Source organism: Lagopus muta, chromosome 14 (genome assembly GCF_023343835.1).
Source record: "Lagopus muta isolate bLagMut1 chromosome 14, bLagMut1 primary, whole genome shotgun sequence".
NCBI classification, from domain to species: Eukaryota; Metazoa; Chordata; class Aves; order Galliformes; family Phasianidae; genus Lagopus; species Lagopus muta.
The window spans coordinates 561,819-588,726 of NC_064446.1; the positions used below are offsets into that span (position 1 = coordinate 561,819).

Genomic DNA, 26,908 nt, shown 5'->3' on the forward strand with positions numbered 1-26,908 from the left:
CCATGGCACAAGTTTTATTGCCTGATCAACATGGAAAAAAGAAAAATTCAGTGAATATTAGAGAAGACACAAGGCCTGGAGACTTTACAATTAACACATAGTATGGAGACACAAGCACATTGGCTGTAGGTGCTAAAATACAAGGCTCACGGCAGCTGTGGACTAGATCCTTCTCTTAGTCATTCACCAGACTGCCATTGCTAGTCTCAGTGAAGGTAGCTGGATTTTCTGAGAAGAACATCTGCTTTGGAGTAGCCATAGCCATGCAATTGCTGCCTAGGTGTGGTTCAGTCACACAGCAGGTGATATCCTGCCATTTCCTTGGAGCTTTGATTAACTGGAATGAATTACCTGCCTTTTAGCACGGTCTGGGTTCTGATGCAAATGACTGACTTTCCTGGTTTGAAAGGCAGTCCGTGACAAATAGCAGAATCTGAAAGAAGCAGCAGCGTGCTGCTTGAATTTTGTGTGTGCATCTGGGCTACCCAGTGCAATGGAATTAATCATTTCCTAGGGCTTCATTAAAAATCCACAACTGCAGTTGGTTACTGTATTTTAATTACTCCACTTCCTTTTCTTTGTCTAACGTGCTATCACTTTTCCATCTTCGTTCTGCTTTTTGACTCCTTTAGGATGTCCCTCCCAGCACCTGCATGCTTTGGGGCTGTTGCTCGGTGGTTGCAGCGCACTGCCGAACTCCGGAGCATGCAGCAGCTGCGAGGAAAAGGCATTCTGAGTCCGTCAGAGCAGAGAGCTGTGAGGAGAGCATCACAGGGATGTTTGGTACGTGGTGGCTGGGGGACGTTCGAGGGCTTCCTTCTTTGATACCAAGCTACTGAGAAAAGGCGATCTGCTGGAAAGGAAAGGAAACTCACGGGGCTCTCTGAGATTAGTCACCGAGTTACGCTGTGGGAAAAGAAGAGAAAGCCAGAAGCGTGCTTGAGAAGGGCTGAGCTACTGAGGGCAAGGGTTGAGCTACAGAGAGACAAAAGGATTGAGGAGCTCTTGAGGGGTGAGCAAGGCTGGGCCAGCTGGCCTCAGGTTTGGGCAGCAGATCAGTAGGAGGTGTGGCTGAGTCCTACTCTCCATCTCACCCTCATGCAGTGCTGGGTCCTGTGCAGCCAGGTGCATTGTGGTGCTGGAGCCTGATTGCAACTGATTTCTTTCTCTCCATTTGCAGAGGCAGAGGAGCTCTACCAGAAAAGAGTTCTAACCATCACAGGAATCTGTGTTGCCTTGCTTGTGGTGGGCATCGTCTGTGTGGTAGCTTACTGTAAAACCAAGTGAGTATGTGTGGTTAACAAACAATAACCGGTGATCTCTGAGTGGCAGTGATTGTGTGTCATGCTTTCATGGTGTTCACCCAAATGCTGTTTTAAGGAGATGCCGTGCTGTGGTATTCCCAGCAAAGTCTCTGAAGGAGGCCGATGAAGCCATCAACCATCCTGTGTGAGCAGGAAGTTTCCCATTTCTTTATCGCCTGATAAGGTATCATGTATCCAAGCCAGGTGATGGCACGTGGCTGGGAGAAGCTGTCCCCTGAGCCAACAGAAGCACAGTGAGCTAATGCCCAGGAGCTGTGGGCTCACTTGTTTACAGTTCTGGAACTTCCAAAGCAATGATGATTGAGCAAGAGGCTTGGGGACCTCGTTCATGGCCAGCCTCCCCTGATCGGACAGCACCCTTCGCCCCATGTGCCCCTCACCTGTGTTTGGAATGTCCAACTATTACCCAGGACACAGGAAGCCTTGTGAAGTTGATGTCCTCCCAGGGAGGCTTTACTGTATTGTGCTTAATGCAGGACAGGAGCCTTGCCACCAAGGGCAAGCCAGGACTGGTTCTCCTTTCTCTTCTCCCCACTTCTCTCCTCGGTGCCCAGCCCCACGCTCCCCCTGCCTCCACTGCATTGTCCTGGGGCTTGTCTTGCTTGTCTTGAAGACCATTGGACCCAACTATGTGAATTGCCTATAGCAGAAAACATTCACATTTCTTTGGAAAGGCAACATAAGTGGCTAATGTTGAATGTCTTGCTTCCTTCTGTTCACAGCTGTCCACAAACACCGTCAAAACATGAAAAGTGTCTGAAAGATGAATGAAAACCTGGTTGCTACCTCCTTTATCATCTGCTTCCTCCAGAAACACTTGGGCCTCATGAGAGAAATCCTCCTAATTTACTTTTTTCCTTTCCTTTTTAAAGGAAGCAAAGAAAACAGATGCATAATCATTTACGACAGAACATGTGTCATGCCCATCAGAACAGGAGCCTTGCAAATGGGCCAAGCCATCCGCGTTTGGATCCAGAGGAAATCCAAATGGCTGATGTAAGACCTTTCATAAGACCCTGTATTTTATTGAGTGCTCATTGTCTGTCAGGGATTTGATGTGGATTTGCATGCTTGCACCTGCCTGTGCCTGTGCATGAGAAGCAAAATACAACTTGAACAGAAGCACGAAATTCTGCATAGAAACCTTTCCCAAAACAAAATCTAGAGGGAATTGTGATTTTACTTTGATACACTGAGCATGAGGTTAGGGCACTCAGGACAGGTGTGATCCTGGTGTCCTCCCTGGAAGGCACTCCCAATGTTTCCTGCTTATTACGCTGTCCTGTCAAGCTTCATTATACACAATAATAAATAGGGTAGGCACAATAAATAGGGTTAGCACAGCAGAGGCTCAGCCACCACAGTGACTGTCTCACCCATTGTGGTGATCAGAACAGCTCCACGTCTGTCCACCTGCGCGGCCCAGCTGCTCCTTTGCAAGGTGGGACAACCCAGTGGGGTGCCAGTGTCGCTCTATTGGGACCCGTCTGAGTATTTAGGATTGGATCCAGGAAAGCCGTTCAGCCGCTCCTGAGATGTGAGAATCCCATTGAGCTCTGTGTTCCTGTTCTCAACATGCTTAAGTGCCTTGCTAGGACTAAAACATTGAACGGGATCAGAAAAAGGGAGAGGGAAGGCAGACCTGAAGCTGAAGGTGTATTCTTCCAGGATGAGGGTTTGCAGTTTCCCAGATTCTGAATATTTGCTTTGGAAACTTCCTTTTGCCTTCTCTTAGTGTTTTCTGTGTGCAGAGGTTCATGTGCCATGCACAGGGGGGCACTGATTGCTGATAGAAAGCACAATCGTAGAATCACAGATTAGGGTTGGCAGGGTCCTTAACGATTGTCCTGCTGTGAGTAGGAACACGTCCACTAGCTCAGGCTGCCCAGGATCCCACCCAGCCTGGTTTAACTGCTGCCAGGGATGGAGCATCCACAACTTCCCTGGGCAGTGTGTGCCAAGACGCTTCTGAGTAAAGAACATCTTCATATGTTTAAGCTAAATCTCCCCTCTTTACAAACCATTACCCTGTGTCCTATCACTGCATGCCCTTGTAGAATCAGCGTCCTGAATGAGGTACAAGCTCTCCTGGGTCACTCTTGTGATGCTGACATTTAGCTAAGTGGATAGTTGGCCATGAAGGATGAGGGCAAGGAAAATTTAAAGAATCACAGCCACGTGAACCTGAAATACTGTCTCCCCCAGAGGCTTAGTCTCTCTGTGGAAAGCATGGCTGACCCTGCTTACTGTTAGGTGAAGGGATATTTCAGCATAAATATTTGTATTACACTTGGTATGTCAGTAGGACTTGTGTCTGTGACAGATTGCATGCGGTTGCCTTGTTGCTGGCACTCTGTCAGGTGCACAACCTCCTGCAAACAGATGGATTTCTGCTCAGCAGCATCAGCTGTATGTGCTCCCACAGCAACCTGGGGAAACCCTCGGCTCTTTGTAACCCTCTGCAGCCCCTGTATCATAGCTCCTTTCCAGTGTCCAAAGTGCAGAGGCAGAGGGGAGGGCACTGCATGACATTTTTCAGTTTCCTTGTCGCCTCCCGTGGGGCACGGAGCTGCAGAGTTCACTCAGTCCTCTGGTGATTTCACCAGAAGCAATCCAGCCAGCAGAACTTGGCTGTGGCAGTGCTGGCAAGCTATTGGCTGATCTATGTGGTTCTTCATATTTTACAGTATATTTCTAAGAATGTTTCTGCCACTGAACACGTCATCCGGAGGGAAACAGAGACAACTTTTTCAGGAAGTCACTCCTGCTCACCGTCACATCACTGCTCCACAGCCACTCCAACATCCAGCCAGAGGTGATGTATGCCATTCACACTGAACTGCTGCTTGCCTTAGGATGCTGTGAGATTCAAAGCCAGTAGAAGGGTTTCCTTTCACCTCTCTCTCTGATTTTACTTGATGTTTGGCATCACACCATCATACAGGCCATGCCAGTGCTTGCAGATCAGATTGTGTTGCTGGCATAACCAATTAGTGAGAGGTGCAGAAAGGTGTGGAAAGGTGTGATGCTTGATCTGCAGCAAAGAGCCAGCAGGAGTGCATAGCACTGAAATAGCTGGGAAGTAGGAGGAAATGAAGTAGTGCTTTCACGCCTTGCACAAGCTCAGTCAAATAGGAGGATGCATCTAGGAATGGTTTTTCAAGTTGTGATTGCAATTACACTGCATGCCTGTGTTAATTTGTTAAGTATGCACAGGTTATTAATATAATGTTTGAGATATTTAGCATCTGTTTGCCTTTTGCAAGGCAGAACATGACAAATATCACCATTCTTTAAAATTTATTTATTTTGCCTAGTTCTGCAAAGCTGAAAATGAAGTTTTCACCAGAAAAAAAACAACAAAAACAAACAAACAAACAAAAAAAACCACTAATTTTTCACATTCTAAAACAGCCATCCTGGGGGACAGCAGCAGCCTGGCTCAGAGGCCAAAGTTCTCACTGGATTTGAGTGCATTTGTATTGCAGATGGAACTTCTCCATTTTTGTGGTGCCCAGAAAAGTCCTTCAAATGCTCTAAGAAAGCCCTGTACTGTTTGAAGCTTGGTTCCTCAGGTTCTCCATCTTGCATTGCTCTTGTGCTTCCTCCAGTAAGCAGCAGTGTTACCCCATGAGAGTGCCTGCTTTTGAGAAATGACTGTGAGTGCAGGGGGGTCCCATCTACCTCCTGTCAGTGGTCACACTGGATCCACTGCATGGGCTTTGTCAAGCAAAAGATGTCGGGGCTTAGTTACTATTAGCCGGGGCTGTTTGTATCCACCTGTCCAGGAAGCAGACAGTCCTTCCAGGTAAAGCTCAAAGATGTGTCCCAGCAGATTTCTTCCAGGTTCAAGCACTCATTAGGTAGTGGAACAACTTCAGATATCAAACTTGGGTTTTCAGGTAAATTCCTCCCCAGATTCCAACTGACTTGACCTGCAGTGAGCAGAGAGGGAGCCAAGAATGACTTTTTTTTTTTCCAACCCGGGTGATTCTGTGATTCTGTGATTCTGTGATTTTTGGGCTGGAAATGCCTGCCTTTAGCCAGGGAAATCTTACCCTTGGTGGGCAGATGGTGTCTTTTCCAGGCTCTTTTTTTTTTAATTTTTACACTTCATTCCAAGCCTTGCTAGGTGTGTGCAGGCTTGAGCAATGTGTACAGAGGCTCCTTTTCCTGCAGAGCTGCACCTTGATGGCATTACAGTCTGACTTCAAAGTCCTCAGACCCCATGGCCACCTCTGGGCACATCTGAAGATGCAAATTTGTGTCTGAAGGGCAGCGTTAATACATGCCAGGTGTGGGAAGCACCTACCTTGCACAGCCTCTGGTCCTGTCTACCTGCCATATGAATTTTCGTGAGTCAAGTGCAGCAAGCAGGTGTTTCTTGAAGTCATGCCAGAGGCAAACTGCTGGCAGAATCAGGTTCCATTTTACTTGATCAGCTCATACTCTAATGAGGATGCTTTTTGAAGTTATAAATTAATGTCATGGTTGCAACCAAGCATGTGCCCAGAGCCATCAATAATTAACACGTTCTTGGGAAGTTTTAATGAGGCCTCTGTAAACCCCCACGCCAAACCCTCTGCCAGCACAGCTCCATCTGGTGCCATCTGGGAGTTCAGAGCTGTTGCTCCTGTGGGTTGTGTGTTTGTGCCACAGGAGAGCAGTCGGCCTGGTGGTGTGGGTACAGGACTCCATCCCATTGTGTGGGATGTCATCTCTACACCAAGCCAAGCGCAGGGATACCTCCAAGTGCTGCCCAGCAGTACCCAGCACAGTGTAGTTTTTGTCTAGCTCCTTGAGCATGTGTTGCTGCCAAAGCCTTTTATAAATGAATGGTAATGCTTCTCTGTGTTGGTCACAATATAATTCTGAGCCTTTTCTTCTGACACTGTTCTGGTAGCATTTCAGAAGGATCTGTTTCTTGGCACTGTGTGCAGTGGCATTTTTGAAGGTCCTCTGCAGACCTGTTTTGGCAAGGCCGGTGCATCGCTCTGCACCAAAATAAAGCAGAATTGCCCAGGCCACCCTGCAGACGCCGTCCTACCCCGTCCCCAGCTGCCAGGAGGTGGTGCACTAAATACCCCGTGTGCACTGGGCAGCCTTGCTGTCCTCTAGTCATGCCTCCAGGAAACAGTAAGGAAAGGCATATCAAAATTGGGCCTCCCTGATCCAATGCAGCGAGACAGAGAAAGGAGACATCAGTTCAGGGTGAGATCTGTGGCTGTGTGTGGCTTTTTGGAGAAGGCGCTGGCCTTCCCCAAGGGATTCCTTGTTCACTGTCCCTGTGGGCTTTGATTCACAGACATGAAAGCCACACCTGGAGCCTGGAGCGGACGGAGAGCCTGACTTCCGATTCCCAGTCCGGGATCATGCTGTCCTCAGTGGGAACCAGTAAATGCAACAGCCCTGCCTGCGTGGAGGCGCGGGCCCGCCGCGGGGCTGCCTTCTGCATTGAGGACTCGCGGCGGCCCACAGCGCAGTACCGCGACTCGGTGGACTCACTGCGGGACTCACCGCACAGCGAGAGGTCAGAGCCTGTGCAGCCCTGCCCCTCTGTGCCAGGCACAAAGCTCCTGTGGTAGTGCAGGAGAAACCCTCGAAGAAGCCACGGCCCAGGAGGCCGCTTTGGTAGGGTAGCAGTGTGCTTTGCACAGGTGCCCCTGCTAAGCAGGAGGCCATGTAGGTTTCATGCACAGGTTTGGGAGCAGCTGAAAATATCTTGTTACAGCTGGTGAATTAAATCTGGCTGAGCTACTGGGTGGTGAGTACAGCCGAGGCCCTGGCAGAGGGGGAGGCAAATAGCTGGGACACAGCTCAAGCCAAGGCTGAGCCTCATCGTGATCCTTAGGGCGAGGAGCGAGTCCTCCAATACCTCTGGGTGGGATGGGGAACAGACATGCTGCTTGTCTGCAGCCTGGGGACGGGTTCAGTGTGACTCAGATCTGGGACACTGTCAGCCAGTGGCAGCTGTTCTCTTCGTGGGCCTGGCTCCTGCTGTTGCAGAAGCACATCTCCATGGTGCTGCAACCTGGGTGGCCATCTAACCAGTTCCAGGCATTTCCCCTCAAAACGGTGGGACTGGACTGGTCCAGCGAAGGCAAGCTGTTCTCTTGTTTCTTTTCCTGGTCCGTTCAGATGGCCTGCAGACTGCATCTCAGACTTCATGAGACATGAGGAGGGATAGGGAAACCCAGGGAGTGGGAGCAGGCTGAAATGAGTGGAGACAACGCACACTGGCTTTACTGAGTGAAAAACAAAACCGCTACTTAAAGGAGGTGATGCCAAAGGAAAGCCTATACAGAGAGGGGCCAGACCACTGAGCCACCGTGCTCGTGTAAGTAGTGTAGATGAAGGCTTGTAGAGGCCTTTTGTATGGAAGATTTTTGCAAAGTTAGGTGAAGCAGTACCCAGACTTCAGCATGTGAAGACCTCTGGGGGCCCTTCCCTGGGTAAGCGTGACAGTTGCAGAGGGAGCAGAAGGCAACGTGGGCAACCAGAGGGTGGGAATTGTGATGTCCTGGGTAAGGCTCAGTCCTGATGGCCGTGCTGGGCTCGCCCCGAGCCCCCCCGGGCTGTGGGCTGCTCAGTGTCCAATGGAGCTGTTCCTTTCTCAGGTACGTGTCGGCCCTGACCACACCAGCACGCCTGTCGCCCGTCGACTTCCACTACTCGATGGCGGCGCAGGTGCCCACCTTCGAGATCACCTCCCCCAACTCCGCGCACGCCGTCTCCCTGCCGCCAGCAGCCCCCATCAGCTTCCGCGTGGAGGAGCAGCAGCCCCTGCTGCGGCGGTACCAACTGCCCTTCCAGGACACGCAGCGCTACGACAGCTACTACCAAAGGAAGACCTACCTGAACGACAGCATGGGGAGCCTGCCCTCCAGCCCCTTCCGCATCACGGAGGACGACGAATACGAGACGACGCAGGAGTACGTCACAGCGCTAGAGCAGCCAAAGAAAACAGCCAGCAGCAACAGGCGGTGGAAAAAGTCCAAACTGAACGGGCACGTCCCCCACAGAGCCAGAGCTGTCCGGGACTCCTTCTCCTTCAGCAGCGCCTCTTACAGCGAGTCTGATGAGGAGCTGGTGGCCGAGAGCACGCCCTTCCTAAGCACTCAGAACAATGAGGCGACAAACACAGAGTCGCCGCCGCTCCACCGGCCGGGCGACAGCCGGACTCAGCACCCGTACAGCCGGCACAGCGCCCACGGGGGCAGCGGGCGCAGCAGCCTGGCGCACACGACGCCCAAACGAGAGCCCGACCCCCTCTAGGCGCCCGGCAGACGCACCGCACAGGGGAGGCGGCGGAGGGAGGTGGAACAAACACGAGACAAAAATAAATATTTTTATTTTATATAAAAGAGAAAAAAAAATATAACAAATAAAATGTTTTATTTTCATTTTAGCAAAGTTGTCTTATAATAGCTAACGGCGATGACTTTTTTATAGGGAATCTCTATTTATATGTAATGTCTTGATTTACAGCTTCCGAGAAAAAAAAAAAAAAAGTAAAAAAAAAAAAAGAAGAAACGAAAACAAACAATAAAGTTAAAAAAAGAAAAGGTGGGCCAATTTTTGACTACTTAAAAATAGAAACTAAAACTATCGTGGTGCCTTTTGCTGTATGCTAGTGCTGGGATTCATGCTGAGGATTCTGTTTCAGTAGCATTTTTAAGATCATAGATTTTTGTTTGGGAGACGACCTGTCACAAGGGTGCTCTTCCGTCGGAAGAAAACAGCCTCGCCACTCTGCCCCGTACCCTGCTATTAACGATCTTGTTCTTTAAGGTATTGTTTAACACACACCAAGGACATGAGTGGGAGCATTTCCATTACCATGTCTGATGGGGATCTGTCTTGCCCTGTAAAATACTTGTATTTTTGCTTAAATCGGGAGAAAAAGAAATCCAACAGCACCATCCCGAAATGCAGAAATGATGTTTCTTTTGCCGCACAGGTAGGAGGAGAAAATGAAACCGTGCAGCAGCAGCCCTTAACAAATAGCTCTCAATCTTTGGCTCTTTCCCGTGGGTCCAAAGTTGGGTTGGCACAGGTCGGTAGTCCAATGCGTGGGACGTTTGTGTGACTGCGGCGAGGCGCAGCCCCGTTCCGTACGGCTCGGCCCGCATCGCTGCGCCTGCCCTGGTGGATGGGCGGCAGCGCTGCGCACGGCGGTTCCGGTGCCGCCCAGGACCCGGTGCCGTGCTGCCCGCGGTGTCCCCAGGGCCACGGTGCGGCGGTGGCCACGGTGCTGTGCGAGCTGCAGTGCTCCGTGCGCTGTGCTTGGAGCCACGCCTGGGAGCCGCTGGCCGTGCTGCCCTGGTGCCTGGCTCTGGCCCCGCTTGCAGACCCTCGGAAGGGCAGCGGCCCCCTGGGGGCAGCCCAGCAAGGGGATTCCTCTGTACCGCCGCGCCGTGCGTCGTGAAGGCGGTTGTTACCGTCACATCTTGCTCTTGGCGACAGACGTCGCGTTTCCAAACCCGGAGCAGCTCTGCCCGTTGGCTCTGTGGCGCAAAGAGACAGTCCTGTGTGTCCGGTGGCAGAGCATCCCCGTGGAGGTGCCCCTCTCTCCTCAGTTCTCTGCAGCAAACCTGTTTACATTGTAGCCTGACTTTTTTCTTTTTATATTTTTACTTCTGCATGTCCTTTGCATTTCAGATACTGTAGATTGGATGCATGGTGAAGCTGTGACTGAGAAGATAATACAACAATTGACAGTGTATTTCATTTAACTTTTAGCAATAAAGTAACTAAACCCTCTATTCCTCACCCATGATGGGATCAGATAGAAAACTCTGCTAATTTGTCATAAGATGATTGTCAAAGTTTGCTCTGGATTGTCTGAATGTCAGAACTCTAGACTGTTTAACACTTGAACATTTTTTATATTATAAATAAAATAAGAAATAACAATCTGTGGGCGGCATTGATCTAAGGCAATCTGGGGGCAGTGGGGGACTGTAGCAAGGGCCACGAACCCAGCTGCTGGGGCAGGCAGGGACCCCTGTCCAACCCCTATTCATGTGTCTTCACCTGCAGACCGGGGGGTTCGTGCTGTGCTCCCATCCACAACCACATTTCTTCTTTAGATCTTGCAGGGCAAGGCTGGCTGGCTAGCTCCCACACAGGGCAACCCCAGGGAATACGGTGTGTTCATGGGAAGCACAATTCCTGAGGTCGTATCAGCCCGACAGGAGCGGGCAGAGAGCTCCTGACCCCGTCCCAGGCATGGGGGATGCCCCAGGGGGAGGATCCCCGTGGAAAGCAGCCACAAAAAAGGGATAGGTGGGTCCTTTAGGGGGAGGTGTGTTACTGCCCCATTTTTTCAGGCCTCTGTGATGCTCAGTACCTATCAGAAGCTCTGAGCCATGGCAGACTCACCATTTCTTGCAGTGATTTCTTGCTCAGTGTGCCCCTTGCTTCCGTAATCGTGTTCTATATTTGGAGGCAGTTACGCTACCTCAATTTTCTCTCCTATTGCCTCTGAAGGAAGCCTGCATCTCTCTCCTTTATCCCTCGCTGCTCTATTATTAGAGCCCTCATCTCCAGCCACGTGTATTGCTAGGGTTTAGCCATAAATATTTTAGAGCAATTTTCACAGGTGGGGGGAGCCACTGGCACGTCCTGCCAGCGCTGCTCCGCATGCACGATGCTGCCTCTCCCAGAGGGTGGAACTGCTTTGCAGATGCAGATGGGGTGACGCAGGCAGCAGAGGAACGTGGGGCCTTAGCTTTGGGATTGCAGAGCCTCTGGGCAAAGCCGTTGGCAGTGTGCCCTCTGGTAGGTAAGATGCTCAGCACAACATAAAGGCATACGCACTTGTGTATCAGGACAGTCATCAAGCACAGGTAAAACTCCTGGGCTGAGGGCTCTTCACCCCAGGGTGTCACATCCACTGGGTCAGGACCCCATAGCTCTGAGGCCCTTTCCTGGTGCTCAGAGAAGGCTTCGCCAGACCCTGCTCTTCTCTGCAACTTACTCCTGTCTGAGGATGGCAAAATGGCACTTTCAGCTTGAGGACTGAGTAGCTCTTGGTGGCTTCTTCAGGCACACCGGAGATGGCACTGCCTTCTGGAGGGGATGGCCAGAAAGGACAGGGTGAGGTACCAAATATTACCTGGGATTATGCAGAGCAGGAGTTGGGCTTGAAGTTCCCCATGGCTCTCACTGAGTCAGAGGCATCTCCAGCACCAGCAGTGTCTTGGAGGTCTCCAGAACAAGGGATGCTGGCGCTTGTCTAACACAGCAAAGAGCGCAATGCCTTGGAGAAACAGCTCAGTGTTGGCAAGGGCTCCTATGAGCACAGTATCCAAAGCATCTCCAACCGCTGGTGCAGATGTTGGCATCTTTCTCCTCCCCAAAACTTCCAGGCTGTGTGGGGACAGACAGACCAGGGATGGGCCAGACTGGGGGAAGAGTTACCTGAACGTTGCCAGAGCAGCCATCTGCCTCACCAGCTCCACTGCTGAGCCATCCAGCCACAGCACGAGCATCCAAAGCACAGACGTGCAACGCTCCACTTGTAGAAAGGCATTGCTGCTTTCTGGTGCTGTCCATAGGGGCTCAGCTTCCTCTCTGCAGGAGCTGATGGAGACCTGTGTGCATGTGGCCATCTAGGACCCACAAAGCCTGGGACCAATCCAGCACACACTGGAACCACATTTCAAACCAATTCTCTTTACCAACAGATTCAGCTTTATTGTTATTCTTTTTAACATGATTCTTAGTGCATCATTTCAAATAAACTACCAAACTGTACAAAGAAACGGAGAGATAAAAGAAGAGGTGATAAAATTGGGTGGAGGTTTTTAGTAGTAAGAGCCATCATGGAAAACAGTAGTCCATAGGCTCTCCATTGTTGAAGATCCAAATAAATCTTGTTTTCTTTGTTTAAACAGTGCTGCAAAATATTAACAATAAATGACTGTAGTTAGCAGCTACAGGATCCTTCAAAACTGGAGCTTGGTTAACACCTAGGGGAAAGAAAAGCAATCTGAGATAAAGGACAAAACCAAACAGCAAAATAAATAAACAAGGTGTGGGAGGACAGTTGTGGCATTGAAATGCAGTGGAATCATTTCCAGTACGACGGTAAATCATTGAACCACAGGCAGCAGAAAGGAATGGAAACACAAGCCCCCCTTGAAAAGAGCATAGCATATGGATCGCAGAATGGAGTACGACACTGATGGGCAGTCAGAACTGCTCCTGCACACAAAGGTTCAGCTGGACCTGAAGCATGGCTCCCACCACGCCTCGAACCCAAAGCTGTGGACGGTCAATAGCCACTTGGCCACTCTGTCTGAACAAGCAGGAACAGGAGAGCGCTGTTTTGCAGCAAAGCCAGGTGGGATTTCCATCTGAGTGGGAAAAAAAAGGAAAAAAAGAAACCAAAAGCAAATGTAGGCTACTGGATTTTTGCAGATGTCCAGATGGACTGTTCAGGCTCTCCATGGTCCCCAGTGTCTTCTCCGGGCAGCTTAACTTCTCTTGCACACTGAGGTTAAAAACCCACATTAAAGTCTCCTTATATATATATATATATCTATTTATATATATATTCATATGTATATATATTTATATATATATAAAAAGGATAAGGTGACAGAGGGCACTTCAGGTCTCTCCTGCCGTGGGCAGGTGCCTTTCCCACGCGCTGTGCTGGAGATGCCTCTCACGTGGTCAGTGACTATCTCACAGAACGACCCCGCTGTGATGCGTCCTGCCGAGCACCGAGCTGCTCTCGGCGCAGGGACGCGCTCCCGCTGCTCTGAGCCCTGCTCCCACAGCACTGCTGCTGCCACAGAGCCCGATGTGTCGGCCGAGTTTCTGTGCTGCTGGGAACTGCGGACATAAACCGGTGGAAACTCCAGGGAGGAGGAAGGAGGGCTGGTGGGAGAAAGCAACCGGGCCCTGGAGAATAAACGTGTCCCTTTATTGTGCAGGCTGCGGTAAGAGGGGAAGAAAAGCCACTGGTGCTGTTGGGGACAAAGAAGAGATGGAGTGTCTATGATGCTGAAATGCCAGAGCGTTGCCAAGGAGTGTCAACTAAAGCTTCTTTGACTTCTTTCACTAGAGCAGTCACCGTGTCATACACTTCTATGGTTTTGTTTGTATGATTTCCTAGATAAAATTGTGCTCATTGATCTAGTCCAGGAGCGCAAAGCACCGCCGGTTCATTCCCCCTGCATGCACGTTCCTTGTTAAGTGTTCTGCTCTATTATGTCCTTTTCCACCTTACAGCTAACAGACATATGCCCTTGGCTCAGAGAAGGGCTGGAATGCGTCTTCCGCAAAGCAATGTCATCAGCTTCCACCTTGAAGAAGCTGGTTTCAATTCTCTCCAGGTCATCTGTCCCGACTTTGATCTTCATGCACAGCAGGTTGATGTATGTCTCGTAGCGGCTCTTCTGCAGGGGGAGAGGGAACAGACAGAAAGTCTGTGAACAGGGACAGGCCATGCGTGGAAAGCAGTGGCAATGCCACCTGCTACTGCAGGAAAACACATTCTGTATTGTCAGCACCCCACTATTGCCCTACAATGCCTGCTCCAAGCAAAGCCTGAGAAGGCTGATCAGAAAGGGGATGGCTGTGCAAGCCTTTCCTGCTGCTCTGACAGGTCTTGAGTGCAGCTCTGATTGTTTCAGGTGTGCAGTGGAGGCAGATGCAGACAACAGATCCACTCCTTCCTGCCTCAGGACATTCAGAGTCTCCACGCTCCTTCCTGCCCTTCTGGGAACTCCATGACAACGTCTGCACTGAGCGCACGGAGAGCTTCCCTCAGTTGGTATGAATCCCTCTACCCACATTGCTTCCATCCACAAAGTGATCCTCACTCCTAAGTCATGCCCTCATTGCTCTCTGCTGTTGCAGGCATCTCCTCTGCCTGACACTGTTATTCCAACATTAGATGGGACCTCTTTTTACAGACTTATGTAACACCCCACTCCTTTATTCTAATATCTCAAAGGAAGCCTACACTCGCTTCTCTGTCACCACAGGGAAACAAGCATTTCTAGAGCACATCTCATGAAACTGACGAGATGAATCACGCTCTGGAAGTGCCAGCTTCTTGCAGACTGAAAAGCTTGGACGGAGGCTTCCCTTTTGCAGGCACTGAAAACAAAATGTCTGCAAAATGGGGCGGCTGCAGGCAGCTATCTGGAAGGCTGGCACAAACACAGCGGCCACAAACTATGGCACTGCAGATTCAGGCTGGAGATGACAAGATGATCTTTCTTCAAGAGGGTGGTGGAGACCCGGAGTGCGGCCAACAGATTTTCAAGAGACGGCCAGAAAATGCCCCTCAGCCCAGGCTAAGGCAGGGAATAGCCTAAACTCCTGCCTCCAGCAGTCCCTTCCCCAGTGCCTCTGTGTCAGGATTCCTATCTTGTGCTCAACTCTGTCTGGAACCAAAGATTCCATTTCTCCCATTAAATGCTTTGCAGAGCATTTAGGCTGAGCTCCATACACCCTCAAAAACTCTGTAATCACCTGTAATGCTGCTTTTGGCTTTATTTACAGAAACAGCTGCAGCAAAACAAGACTCATTTCCCATGGCTTTTTTATTATGTTGCTGAAAATGGCTGAGGAACACTGAGGATTGAATTACTCCCTTATTTAGGACCTGAGGAAATTTCAAGTTCCATCACAATAAAGGAAGATTTCATTTCTCTCATCAGTTTTCCCCTCCTCAGGTTAGAAATCACAGAGGCAATGTCTGTTCATTCTTTTTTTAGATTTAAAGGAAAACGGTGAGGCTTATCACTGTCACACAGCACGCATCCAGCCCCTGAGTCCTCTCCTCTCACTCCCCCTGGCTCACAGCACCCACTCCAGAGTTCTCAGTTCTCCTCAGTCAGCCAAGATATCATTTTTCACAGAAAAGATGAAAGTTCCTTTACCTCAAAAATTAGGTAATGTTCTTTGAGCCTGTACTCTTCAGCCTCTTTTGACTTGAGGCTCTTCTCTACAGGATGTGATTTATGCTCCGCTAATTCGTCTGCAATCTGCTTCATTTTATTTTCATGAGACCTCAGCTGTTCCTCCTGCCAAGAGAAGCATGTCAGGTATTAAAATGTAGGAGTGCACCACCTGCCTGTTGGTGTGGGACCTGTGTCTGCAAGGATGTACGCCCTGAAGGATGCAGCCCAGGGCACGCAGCGTATTTGTAAATTCATCTGGTAACGAGCAGCTGAAGCACAGGTACCTGAGGAAGATCAAAACTCATGTGCCAGCACCTGGACATCACAAACATGAAATCTCTGCATCCTTCAATATGCAGGCAGTGCCTTCAGAGCCTGTGCATCTGGGCAGTGTGTCCCCCCTGCTTGGAATGTTCGGTGCTCCCCAGACACTGCAAACAAGAGGTGCTCTTCAGGTGTCAGCTGCCCACTGCACTTGGCTAACAGAGCCATGCTCTGCTGTGCTGTGCCCCAAACCCAGCAAACCTTCCCCATCAGAGGGACTCTTAGGCTCTGTAGCTTTCCAGCCTGAGAAAGAACAGGCTGCCACCTCTGGGTGCCATGTTATGAAAGAACAGGGCCTGCTGGATTCAGCAGCACCTGTTGGTTCAACCCTGCTCAACAGAAAGCTGCTGTGATGTGCTGGACAGCAAGCAATAAACAAGACCAACAACCGTACAGGTGAGTGTGTGTGCATAGTGATCATTTATGTTCACTGCAAAGGAAGCATCATCCACACACCAAAATTCACCATGGTTTGTCCAAATCACCCACTCTACTTGCCTGCTCCTGCCCTGTAGACAGTGTGTGCTGCTTTGAGCACCTGCACGCATCAACCAGGCAGAGTTGGAGGAGCTGCAGATGTGCTCAGCTTGAGCTGTGTGCTTATGCCTGAGCACCAGGCATTGCATTGCAGCTCCTCTCACACTTTACCTGACACAGCTTGGTCATGGACGAAGGCAGAAGTGGGCGGCAGAACTTCTTCATGGAGCAGATTGCAGCTGGGAAGGCTGGGGCAGAGAAAATGGCAGCAACAAGGTTGATTCGCAGGATCCAGGAGAGCATTTCTTCCTTACTTCTGTTACAAAGGAGATGAGAAGAGAAGGCAGTCTCTAAGTGCTCCTAACCAGGACTGGCTCCAGACAGCCCTGGAGCCACCTTTGCCCTTGCTTTGCATCCATTCCTGGGCTGTCACCTTGTGAAGGGGAACACACTGGCTAACTGGCTGTTCTGCAGGGCTGTCCCTGAGAGTCCTGCCCTCCTTGGCAGCTCCAGTTATAGGAGCTGGGCAGGGGCTGGTGGCTGGTGGGCGTTTCACTCTTTGGAGCCACACAGCAGAGGTCCCCTGAAAGCTCATGGGACCCAGGCCAGGGTTTCTCATCAGACCAGTTTAGCAGTGCTCCCAGCAGGCTTCAGGTGGGCTTTCCCTGCAGAAATCCAGATGCCGTAGCTGTACCCTGACGCCAATGCCCCACCCCAGCTTCAAGCCAAGCTCCCTGATGGCAGCTGGCGGCAACGGAAGCATCAAGCAGGAGACAACTCAACCACACCTGACACTTCTTAATAAAGCAGCTTTCCTCTGTAACAGACTAAGGAAAGAAGAAGAAATGGCTTGGCTGAGGAGTTCGTTAATGATCTTTAGCACTTTTCCCATCAGAGGCCGATGAGAACTGTCAGCTCCTTGGTTCATCGTACCTTGTGGATTTTCTCCTTTCTGCAGACCGACAGCACACATCAATCGGGAGAGCTGCAGTGAGGACGCACCCACACTGCAGACAGCGGGGCAGCGTCTGGAGGCCCAGCGGTGGTTTCAGGCTGGCCGGCAGCTGCAGTCCCAGCTGCTTGCAGTTTGGCAAGGTCAGCTCTGCGTGGGCACCCCACAGCTAGCACTGGCGTGTCACTTTTGGGTGGTATTTAAAGCACATTTTGAAACGGGAGAGGAAGTCACGTCCCTCCTCAGCCCTTCACCTCCGTCGTGCCCTGCCCCCATGTGTGAGCTGACGGCGCAGCGCGGGAGAGGCCGTGCTGGCAGCTGGAGCTGTACTTACGGAGCCTGGAAGAGGAAGACTCTCCAGTCGGCTGTCTTCAGCTTGAGCACATTGGACTTCTTGCTGTAGTCAGAGGCTTTTGTGGCTAAGGCGTGGTGCACACGGATGGCATTTTTCAGATCCACTTCAGAGAGGTCTTTGTCAGGTTTGTATTCATCCTGCGAAGAAGGAACGTTAATTGGATAATGACTGTGCTAACATTTGTGGGCTACTTTAATGAACCTGCCTTTCTCTGTGTGCTGTAATCACAGAGTACCGAGACCAGGAAAAGCACTGCTTTGTACAGTAAATGCTAGGAGCTGATAATGATAATAATTAACATCTGGCAACTTCTTCCATCATTAAGTTCACTGGGAAGATGTGAAGAAGGAGATGAAAGTTTTAAACATAATTATCGATAGTTCTCTCTAACACGGCACATGCCTGAGGCTTTGGGGGAAGACATGAGACAGGCTGGCTTCTGCAGAGTTTCACCTTCTGTGCACAGCACATGCCGAGGTGCAGCTTCAAGCCCGCAGAGGGCTTCATGGGCACTTGGCAGACCGAGCATGCTTGGTCCGTACTCGGCCTCCCTCGAGTGTGTGTGACACTTTGGCACGTGTGTGCGACACTTTGGCACGCTCTTTCATGTAATTAGTTACACAGACACTCATAAACTGTAATGGTGCTCCCTGTATTCTTGCTGTACTTTCCCCTTTGGAGGATAATTTCACACAACCAGGGAGTACAGAAGTAACTACATGTGTATACATTTATGAACATACAGAAAACAATACTGAAAATCCGGGCATGGCACTTTTTAGGAAAAAGAAGAGTGTAGCCAACCCTGTGCTCTCCCTTTGCTTTCCCAGTGATGGAGATGCAGCTACTTAGAGAAGTAAAAAAAAAAATCCCTCTCACTCTGCCCCTCACTGGCTCAACATCTGGTCCACTAGTGAGGCAAGATGATGGATGGGTGGATGGATGGATGGATGGATGGATGGATGGATGGATGGATGGATGGATGGATGGATGGATGGATGGATGGGTGGGTGGGTGGATGGGTGGATGGATGGGTGGAAGGATGGGTGGATGGGTGGGTAGATGGATGGAAGGATGAACAAGTGGATGTGAGAACACCTGACCATAATTAACCTCCCCCAAACACTCAGCTCTGGTTGGTGAGAACTGCAGGTCTGTGCTCCCTGACTCTGACCAGCCTCATGATGTGGTTGTATGGCTGTGCTGCCACACAGAACTGTGGGCAGAACTGCCTTTTTGGATGGCTACTTAATCTGCTGTGAAATGACCGTGTCAGAGCCCAGACCAGGGCAGGGTATCTCTGGAAGGGCCTATCTACAGTGCAAACTTACAGCATTGCGTGATGTTGCCAAGCCCAGCCAGTAAGGATGTTCTTTGGTGCTGGGTCACATTAGTTTCCCCTCTGCAGCTCTTTAGAGCACAAGGGTCCAGCACACCCTAGCCCATGGATGTGCCTCCCCAGAGCCTTGCTCCTGATGGGAAACAGGCTTCTGAAGTCTTTCCCTCCCTTCTTTTCTGGAGCAATCATCCCTACTAGAAGGGTGGCTGCTGTACTGTGCATGATGCTTGGCTTTGTGCACAGAAATGCTATGGCACAAAGGGCCCAGAAAAATCTGGCACAGGTTCCTGCCTCAGGTAACTGCCTTTTTGAGGGCGAACCACAAAGAGAAGCCATAGCTCTCCAGCACAGGAAGAAGTGGGTGCTGCAGGCTCCCTGTGTTCCGTGTGACATTCAGAAGGGCTGCACCAAGGACGGTACAGACAATCTTTCTGCAGTGTGCTACTGTAGTGTTACTTGCTTTGGAGCTCCTCAGAAATGCAAGCCACAGCTCTATGTCTAAGTTTGGCAGAGCTGATTGCAGGAGTCACACTGAGGGTTTCAGTAGCAGTGGGCAGTGAGGATTGGGCAGTGAGACGTTAAGGGAAGATAAACAAATACTTTGACTTAGGAGGACCTGTGTGACCTGATCTAAATGTTCCTGCTCCAGCAGGGGGACTGAACTAGATGATCTTTCAAGGTCCCTTCCAATCTCTGATATTCTGTGATTCTGTGATACGTTAGTTCACCTGTCAGCAAATAGGTGCACGAGGGAGATCATACTGCCATGCTACAGAGACACATTCAAGTCTAGATGCTTTTTCAAAGCTGAAACTCCTGGGATCTGAAGAAAAAGAGACTGGGAGTGCCATGATCTCTTATTTCAGGATAAGCTTTCTGAAAACATGGTATGAGTAGCTGGGCTTAACAGCACGCAACAAGAAACTGCCAGAGCTACAGGCTGGTCTGACTAACACAGATCTTTACCCTAAACCAGTTGCTGCCTCTACCGACACCAGGCTGATGGGGATCAGTAGATGTGTAATGAAAAGCCAGATCTTTTCTACCACCTGGGCCCACGCAATCTGCATCAGGTTGAATCAAGCAGGTTCTTTGCCTTGTGCCTCCCTGCTGGTGGCGAGGTGTGCAGGAGTGCATGGTGCTGCAGACTCACTTCTGCACAGGCCAGCCATGCCAGGAAGCTCATTTCAATGCCTGTGCTGCAGAGTTCAGCAAGATATGTACTGCTGCTGAGGCAGGGAGATCCATGTCTGCATTCTCCACAAGCAGCTCCAAGGTTGTGTGATGCCACGTGGTCAGCAGGAGCCTTCACAGTGCCCAGCACTTACACTGCTGTGCAGCCTCCCTGCCAGAATAATTCCACTGCCCTCCAACAAAGTGGGTGAGTTCTGCTTTGAAGCCTCCAGAGTCTTCTCTGCATCTTACCTCAGTATCTTCCTGAGTTTTGATGGAAATGGAAGCTTGTGTTTAAGCAAATGCTGCTGAAGGAATGTCCAAAAACCTAAGTGTAACATGGTTGCTTCCAATGAAAGAATTCTGGCTTAAATTTCAAAGAAAATCGATATATACTAAAACATAAACAATGTCCTGCCATGTTTGGAGGAACTGCAGGCAATGTTTTCTCCCTGCTGTCATACACTAGTTTTACTCTCATCTTTTCCAATTATGGTGCTATTTTTCCACATATTTTCAGGCAGAGAGATCAGTGTGGTACCACAGTGCTGTTGAATTTATGCCTTCTGTGTCCTGCATTGTTCATATAAGCACTTGTCATGGGGCAGCAGGCAAGGTGCGATCTGCTCTGCCTGGGGGATGCTGAGTGTCATCCCACCTTCAGAATGCTTTGGGGACATCTTCTGCCGGGACTGAGCCCACGTGTGGGTGTGAGGGATTTCACAGCCCCTCAAAAATCTTTTCATTCGCTTTCAACTTCAGTGCTGATGATGTAGACAGACTCCCCATTCACCTGTCCCTCCTGCATAAAAGGCTCTGCATGAACATGCACAACCATCCCTTGCCTGGACGTACTTTCTGCTATAGGAGTGCTCCACGATGGCCTTTGTTCAGTCTCTCCACTGCTGCCCCCTCTCATGAGCAGTGAGACACAGCTTGTAGAAGCTTGCTGTTAGTTTTCTTCAAGAAAGGGCATCTCTCTCTTGCACGTGTGTTCGTAGGACACCTGGATGGGTGAAAGCCCACCGTCGATTCTGCTGCCCTGCCATCTGAATGGCAGTGACTGAATATGGGCATGGAGCTACAGGGATTTTACCCTACAGCTCGCAAGAGGTTTTCCTCCTTTTCTTCAGCTGGCATGCACTGTATCCAATGAGGAAAGCTAAGCCCTGTTCAGTCTGGCCAGGAACACGGCACTCCAAGCAAGGCCTGTCTGCATGGAACGTATCTGCAGCCCGGCGCAGCACTGGGAACTGCCCCATGGTGGGAAGCGCTGGGACCCAGAGCCTTTCCAGTACTTCCACACAAAAAGCACCCTCTGCATTCCTCTCAACACTCCTCTACCTGTGCTGATTAAAGGCTATTATCGCCATTTCACAGAGCTGAAGTAAGTTGCCAAAGGCCATAGAGTGAATCAATGCTCACTGTGGATTAGAGTGCAAGAGAGGTGCGCCCTACTCACAAGCCTGCATTTCTTCCTCAAGTCTCTGCTGCATCCCTTTAGGGAATCAAGCAATTGCTTCAGCAGGCTGTGCTAGAACACGCTAACCCAGAAATTAACACTGGCGAGTCAATGACATGCCACATCTTTACATCAGCAAGTTTGTGGCTGATGCCTGAACTGCTTCTAACAGACTGCTTTCTACTCATCCACCACTTCTTGGCCTACCTTATGCCCACTCTCTCTGCATCTTTCTGTTCCCTCCTTCTATGTGTCTATCTCCCCAAGCCCTCTCTTTCACTCTCCGTTCTTCCCACTCTCCTCTCTCTGTGCCTCCCTTCTAGCCAGCTTGTTCCTCAAGACTTACCTGCATTGCCTTCTGAGAGCTTCCTATTGAAGATGAGATCTTTGGTTCAGCATGAGCAAAACGTTGGAAGAGCCTGAACCAAGTCCCATGTGTCTGGGAGCAGGTGAGTTCTCCTCTGTTTTGAAAATCTCTTCTGAGAGATTTGTGCTTGAGCCAGGTTCTATCTTATGTTTATCTACAGGCATCTTCCACTGAGAGCTTAGGAGTCAAGCACCCAGTTTCCTTCCTGTATTGTGCAACTCTGCAAACTACCCATAGGCAAGAAATTGTACTAGGAATCAACAGTGTGCGTTGAAGTTTACAGCACTCTGTTGTGATTCTAAAAATGCTCCGAAGTTGCAGTGCAAGGACTTAGTCTTTGTGGCCTCATCTTTTTGTCCTCCCTCTGCAAAGCCCAGTGGATATTGTGTCTACAGCCAAACCCAGCCCGGGGAGTCCTTTTAGGAGGTCCATATGCAGTCTAACAGCAGCTCACGAGTAAGAAATCTCTCCTTGCTCAAATTCTTTGCTGAAATTTTCTTCAGATTAATTTTTTATTGTTCCTTATGCGGTTTCCTTGGGACATGTTTTGCTTCTTCAGCCCTTCCTGGTAAAGAAAGCACTCAGTCTTTTAACCATTTTCTCCTGAAGGTCACCAAGATAAACACATTAGCCTTCTAACAGCCGTTTACCTCTGTGTATCTCATCCTCACTCTCTTTTTAAATGGTAAACTCCTAACACTAACAAAACAAGCTGTGTTAGTGAAGCAGTCTGGACAACCACCAGCCATGTACAGAAAGCAAAAGCCAATCCCCCACGCCACCAGCAGCAATGACACTCTGTCTCATGGCTTCTTCTAGTGTTGTCCTAACAGTCAGAGAATCTTCAGCAAACTAGATTTTGTTCCAGACTGGCAAGAAAATTGTATCCTGACAGTGTATTCCATTCAAAATGTATGCTCCCTCAATAGACTCATCCCAAGAGATACGACCTAAAAGTGATTGGTGAAAAATTACTGAATCCCAGAATCGTAGGTATGGGAAAGGACCTCTGCTGCTCACTGAGTCCAACTCCCCTGCTGAACCACTTCCCTACAGCAGGTTACACAGGAAAATGTCCAGGTGGGTTTGGAATATATCCAGAGGAGACTCCACCACCTCTGTGAGAAGTTTGTTCTTTTGCTCTGTCACCCAAAGTAAAGAAGTTCTTTCTCGTGTTTAGACGGAACTTCCTGGGCTTCAGTTTGTGCCTGTTGCCCTTTGTGCCTTGCTGGACAGCACTGAAAAGAGCCTGGCCCCATCCACATGATTCCCACCCTTTAGATATTTATAAACACTGAAAAGATCTCCAAATTCATTTAAATCCAACTACTTCCTGTGATACTGATAGAACAGCAGGTTTGTTGTTTTTTCTCAGAAAAACTGTCAAAAAAATCAAAAGGTGCTTGCAGCTTTGTTCTAGATAAACCCTTGTGTGTAATCCACAGTCAGCATGAGGATCCCTTCACTGGACTCCACACACACGTGCACTAATTCTGGGCCGTAAGAAGACGGCCACTGACTTGAAGTTGGCCAAGCTTAGAGTGCTGGAAAAAGTTTTGTGCGCTGCAGCTTCCCTCAGCTGCAGGACAGAGTGACAGGCTGTTCAAATACCACATAGCAAATTACAATTAGCTGCTGCCAGATTTCCATTGGCTTTGTGACATGTGCCATAGGATCTGGCAAAACACGAGAAACATTGGGGTGTGCTAGGAGCTCTGAGTCATAATTCCGTGCTGCCCTGAGGATCTTTCTGCCTCTTATATAATCCAGTGTTTGTTTATTCTTATTGCTTTGGAGATAATACTGCAATACGTAGGAACATCTACCCACAGGGAGTGCTGTTTCAGCAAGGTGAGTTCAGTGGGTTACTTCACTGCTCTTGCAACTGAAGTAGTTCAGACCTAGTTCAGTGGGTTATGCAGCTTTGTGATGAACACATTTGGCATCCCTGGCTGGCTCTCACTAACATTCAGGTGAGGCCTTATCCAGGCTCCTTATATATTCCCACAGGAAAGACTACCCATGGGAATCCTCCTAGCATCCTTCAAAGACAGAGAGGTGAATGCCATAGCATGCAGGAATGGTCTTCCATGGTGACTCTGCTTCCCATGAGGACCCTGTCTTTATACTCAAGGTGGCAATGGAACTGGGGAGCTGGAGAAAACTCTATGGAACAGAGTGCAGGAAGTGTCACTTTGCAGCCAATCAAAGACAAAAAGCTTTAAGCAGGGAGATGTTCACATCAGACTCATGAGAGATAATTATGCTCAGATCTATTCCAACAAACAGAACAATAATCAGGACAATATTGGTCTGACAGCCTGCCTCTTCAATTCCCTGAATTCCATCCTATTGCATCTATTCCATTTATGTTCTACTCCTCAGCATCCTCTGCTTACTTACATGTCTTGCTTATACATCTGCACAAGTCCAGCCTCTATATTTCCTCTTTCGTATTTCCTCTATACGACTCACTTTAAGGCTGTGAATGGCACCATCAGTGTGAACACCACCATCAAAGATGATGGCATTCTCCAGTTCTATATACCGGTCTGTGGAGGAGTTCTGCTTATGTCCATGCATTACGACATAGATTCACCTCTACTCGCATGTATGGGCTTCCTAAAGAATGACTGCTTTGGAGACAGCATGAAACAGCAAATGGGATAGTCCACCACAGTTACCTTTTGTAAATAAAGGATGGTCCCTTTAAGCACAGCATAGAATTTCTTCCAACCTCTTCTTCCTCTGGGAGCTAAAAAAAATGAATATCTAATTATACACATCTGCTTCTGACAGCACTGCTTGACTTTCACATGTTTTTGCAAAACCAACCCTTTCCTGACCACCAGAGGCATGCATTTATGCCCACATCTCATACACCTCCAAGCTACTGTTTATGAATCGTTTGTCTGCAGGGAGATGTCAGTTTGAGAGACGTGGCTTGGGAGATGAAATCTCCCAGTGAGAACACAAGCAGCTCAAAACCAGAGATGAGCTGGTACAGAGCTACCAGTGGACATGTACAGGAAGTCTCTGCTCCTCCAAATCCAGGTTCCTGTTCTTTGGACGATATGTTTGAGGAGCAGAGACATTCCCTGACTTCTCTGGTTCAGATGAGTTAGGCAGACATACCCTGGCTAAAACAGCTTCTCTCCACTGAGGAGGGAACTTTACCACCCACAGCCTTGATGGACTCGGTGAAAAAAAGCTTGCTGAAAACTGGAGAGGGGTGGAAGATGGGCCTGACTACATCACAAGAGAGCTGGTCCTCCAGGCATGGGCTACTAGGAAAGTGCTGGAAGCAAGGGAGGCCTTTGGTGGCAATCCTCTCTACTCAAGGTTTCAATTGGCTGCAATGAGTGGGGCATCTGTATCAGCAAAAGTAGTCATCCAAGATTTAATTTCATTAATCACTGCTCATTAACAGTTCCCAAATATAATTCCATTTAGTTTTCCTGTAATACAGAATACTGACAGCAGAGCTATGAAGCAACTTGTTGCCCAGCAGCCTGCATACATGGCAGCATATAGACAGGACCAAAACTTTGAAGACCAGATTGTCCCCAGAGTCAGCCTGGGGGGACAGATCTTGTGAACTAGCCTTGCCTGTTGCTCAGAGTGTAGGGTTTGGGGTTATGCCCATGAACAGGATGGAAGACCAGGTCTATCTGTGTGGGACAGGCACTGCTAGTGTCCTTGGCAGTGAGAATGCCTCAAAACACCCTCCTTGCCCTGTGCACTGGTGCTTATGCATCTGCGGGTCTCTTTTGTGCTCCCTGGGAGATAGTGAGAAAATGCCGCTCCGGTGGGAGAGCCAGGGAGAAGGCTAGGGCAAGGCTTTGTGACTGCCTGGGGCACGTCTCCTGTCCCATTAACACATACTTCTCTTCCCATCCATGTCTGCATGGGTTTTGCGCGTGAGGACACCGTGCTTGTAGGTGACTGCATTCAGCGCTTGGGGGATGTCCAGGAAGGGGTTGCTGCTGTCAACAATCCTTGTCACTTTCTTTGCACTGGCTCCAAATTTGTCGTCTACCAGCTCCGAGAGCGATTTCCTCAACTCGTCCTCATCACTTGGAAACAAATTCAAAGAAGACATTGAGTGGAGGACACATGGATTGGGTCACAGTGTGCCCTATCTGCTTTGGTCTTACAGAGAGTTAATTTATTATAAGACTAGCCAAAAAAGAAAAGGAAAGGAGACCCAGGGACTGTAACACACCAAGTGTGCCAATGGTGATGATCTACATAGAACGGGGAGGAGTGTGAGTGGCAGGTGACTGTCCCAGAGCTCCCACTGTTAGGTTACTGAAAATGCTAAAGGGTTAAGTGCCTGTCTGAACAGCAGGAGTCCGCAGACACTGCACTGCTGAGCACTCTGTGCCTTTCACAGGGAGAGTCCCCTACTCCCAGCCTCACATTCACAGCTTTGGGAGGTCTTTTGCTGAAGACCAGGTACGACAGGGGTTTATCAGCTTCTCCTTGTGAGACAGTTGCTGGGGCCTCCTAGATACCAAAGGAGGAATGTTTTCTGCATCTCTGAGGCACAAAAGCTCCACAGATATTAGGGAGATGGGGCACTTGGTCAAACAACTACAAACTCTAGAATAGGCTATGCATCCATCTCCATTTGTGGCCGGGAGACTTCAAGAAATGCTGGTGATTTCCATGAAAACCTGTCCTCGCACATCTCCTACTCCTGGATTCTGGACAGCAAGGGTTGGGCAGCTCAGGGAAACACTCAGTGACTCCTCCAAGCTTGCTTCTTCCTATTTGAAGTAAAATTTAAAGTAGCACATAGAAACTAGAACCTGTATGGGAAATGGTATTTCCCCAGCGTTCCCGGACATTAAGGAGGACAGCGAACAGGGAGTTTCTGCCTTGTGTCACACACGGTGGCATCTAAATGTCCTGACTAGATTAAATCAGGTTAGATCGGGTTGGGATCAAACCTCAAATGTGCGAGCAAGGACCTGGGGGTCCTGGTGGATGAAAAACGGAACATAAGCCAGCAGTGCTCCCTTGAAGCTTGGAAGGCCAGCGATATCCTGGGCTCCACCAGAAGAAGGGTGGCAGGAGGGACAGAGAGGTGATCGTCCCCCTCTACTCTCCTCTTGTGAGGCCCCATCTGGAGTACTGTGTCCAGGTCTGGAGCCCCCAGTACAAGAAAGACAGAGAGCTGTTGGAGAGGGTCCAGAGGAGC

General features: G+C 49.5%; 2 protein-coding genes across 4 annotated transcripts in view; one reads left to right on the top strand and one right to left on the bottom strand.

The window, feature by feature from the left end:
- The window catches only part of NRG2 (neuregulin 2), a 152,758-nt gene extending 143,929 nt beyond the window's left edge, over positions 1-8,829 (top strand). For both annotated transcript variants that reach the window (XM_048960573.1, XM_048960574.1), the window contains 5 exons: positions 1,181-1,283; positions 2,198-2,321; positions 4,013-4,140; positions 6,631-6,855; positions 7,943-8,829. In XM_048960573.1, the coding sequence (XP_048816530.1) occupies positions 1,181-1,283; positions 2,198-2,321; positions 4,013-4,140; positions 6,631-6,855; positions 7,943-8,600 (1,238 nt within the window). In that variant the 3' untranslated portion in view covers positions 8,601-8,829. The remainder of the gene's footprint in view (positions 1-1,180; positions 1,284-2,197; positions 2,322-4,012; positions 4,141-6,630; positions 6,856-7,942) is intronic.
- Positions 8,830-12,007: 3,178 nt separating this feature from the next.
- The window catches only part of PSD2 (pleckstrin and Sec7 domain containing 2), a 72,690-nt gene continuing 57,789 nt past the window's right edge, over positions 12,008-26,908 (bottom strand). For both annotated transcript variants that reach the window (XM_048960804.1, XM_048960805.1), the window contains exons 11-16: positions 25,588-25,778; positions 24,387-24,457; positions 17,341-17,498; positions 16,226-16,370; positions 15,233-15,376; positions 12,008-13,738 (exon numbers count right to left, since the gene is read on the bottom strand). In XM_048960804.1, the coding sequence (XP_048816761.1) occupies positions 13,532-13,738; positions 15,233-15,376; positions 16,226-16,370; positions 17,341-17,498; positions 24,387-24,457; positions 25,588-25,778 (916 nt within the window). In that variant the 3' untranslated portion in view covers positions 12,008-13,531. The remainder of the gene's footprint in view (positions 13,739-15,232; positions 15,377-16,225; positions 16,371-17,340; positions 17,499-24,386; positions 24,458-25,587; positions 25,779-26,908) is intronic.